At 58.2% G+C, this 2,056-nt stretch overlaps 1 protein-coding gene across 1 annotated transcript; it reads left to right on the forward strand.

Annotated features, from left to right (window-relative positions):
- The first annotated feature begins 1,099 nt into the window (after positions 1-1,099).
- LOC131553147 (uncharacterized) lies at positions 1,100-1,816 on the forward strand. The gene has a single exon (XM_058797560.1). The coding sequence runs from the start codon at positions 1,100-1,102 to the stop codon at positions 1,814-1,816; it is 717 nt and encodes a 238-aa protein (XP_058653543.1).
- Positions 1,817-2,056: the final 240 nt, after the last annotated feature.

Genomic DNA, 2,056 nt, shown 5'->3' on the forward strand with positions numbered 1-2,056 from the left:
CTGTTGACGGACCTTGGCCAGGACTCCCGGGAGCAGAGCAATCGGAGGAAATGCATAAAGATGCAGTCTGGGCCACCGCGTCCAGACCCAGGGGAGCTGGTTGAGTCAGAGAGAAGTAGAGGGGACATTGTGCTGTCTCCTGTGACGCAAAGAGGTCCACCTCTGCTTCGTAAAATCTTTCCCATATTTGACTGACTACTTCGGGGTGAAGTTTCCATTCCCCGTGTATCACAGCTTGTCTTGACAGCAAGTCTGCTCCCACATTCATATGCCCGGGGATGTAAATCGCCCTGAGGGACAGGAACTTGTCCTGTGCCCAAAGCAGAACCTAGTGCGCTAGCCTGTTCAGGCGGCGCGAACGCAGTCCGCCCTGGTGATTTATGTAAGAGACTACCACTGTGTTGTCCACCCGCACTAGGACATGGTAGCCTCTCAACTGCTGGAGGAAGTATTTCAGGGCCCGAAATAGAGCCATCATTCCGAGGCAATTGATGTGCCAATCGAGAAGATGGCCTCACCAGATCCCTTGGGCTGGACGGCCATCTAAGACCGCTCCCCAACCCATGAGGGATGCGTCTGTCGTTAGCATCTTGCGATGACAACACGGACCTAGAGTGGGACCCAAAGTCAGACTCTTTGAGGCGGACTGTGAAGCGTGGCGAGCCGCACCCAGTCTCTACAAGGGGGTGCTCGGCTCGCCACACTCTCTTTTTGCGCTTCACGCCTCAAAGGAACCGGACCTGGTCAGGACCGGGTGGTCGACGGTCCCGACTCTTGAGCACAGCGGGGAAGAAACCTCACAAACGCTTCCTCTAGAAAGTCCATAATTTTTAAAAACGTCCTTTTGGATATATGTTTGTCGGTTCGTGGGCGCGGGTTCGTGGGACCTGCGCCGACCCCGGAATTTTGCGGACTCGCCGCGGCGTCTGCCGGACCGCACCGGACGGCGGGGCGACCCTGACATGTCCGGGAGCCCCTAGCCCCAGGGGCCAAACGGGGGCCGAAAGAATTTCGGGGCCTCAAACTGCAGTTCTGCCCTTCTCCACAGTGTGGCGCACAGCTGTCCAAACTTAGGTTTACAACAGTGGCCTTCACCCAGATGGGGGGTGGACACTTTTTTGGTCCCACGAACACACTATATGTCCATTTGACCATTATAGTCACGGAACGAACACGGGACCCTTGCGGACCACCGCCCCGACCCCAGGCCCCACCCCCCCAGGTCCACGGAACCACTATTTGTCCATTTGACCATTATAGTGACGGAAAGACCACGGGACCCCTGCGGACCGGCCCCCAACCCCCCCTGGTCCACGAAACCACTATTTGTCCATTTGACCATTATAGTCACGGAGCGACCACGGGACCCTTGCGGACCACCGCCCGACCCCAGGCCCCACCCCCATGGTCCACGAAACCACTATTTGTCCATTTGACCATTATAGTCACGGGCGACCACGGGACCCTTGCGGACCACCGCCCGACCCCAGGCCCCACCCCCAGGTCCACGAAACCACTATTTGTCCATTTGACCATTATAGTGACGGAAAGACCACGGGACCCCTGCGGACCACCGCCCCGACCCCAGGCCCCACCCCCCCAGGTCCACAAAACCACTATTTGTCCATTTGACCATTATAGTGACGGAAAGACCACTGGACCCCTGCGGACCGGCCCCCAACCCCCTCTGGTCCACGAAACCACTATTTGTCCACTTGACCATTATAGTCACGGAGCGACCACGGGACCCTTGCGGACCACCGCCCGACCCTGGCCCCAGCCCCCAGGACCACGAAACCACTATTTGTCCATTTGACCATTATAGTGACGGAAAGACCCCAGGACCCCTACGGACCACACCCTCCCACCCCCAGGTCCACGAAACCACTATTTGTCCATTTGACCATTATAGTCACGGAACGACCACGGGACCCCTGCGGACCACCGCCCGACCCCATGCCCCACCCCCCCAGGTCCACGAAACCACTATTTGTCCATTTGACCATTATAGAGACGGAAAGACCCCAGGACCCCTGTGGACCAGCTCCCCACCCCC

Source organism: Onychostoma macrolepis, chromosome 14 (assembly GCF_012432095.1).
Source record: "Onychostoma macrolepis isolate SWU-2019 chromosome 14, ASM1243209v1, whole genome shotgun sequence".
NCBI lineage: Eukaryota > Metazoa > Chordata > Actinopteri > Cypriniformes > Cyprinidae > Onychostoma > Onychostoma macrolepis.

Bases quoted from the DNA above. Each gene is read 5' to 3' on its own strand.
- LOC131553147 (XM_058797560.1), top strand. From the start codon at position 1,100: ATGGGGGGTGGACACTTTTTTGGTCCCACGAACACACTATATGTCCAT.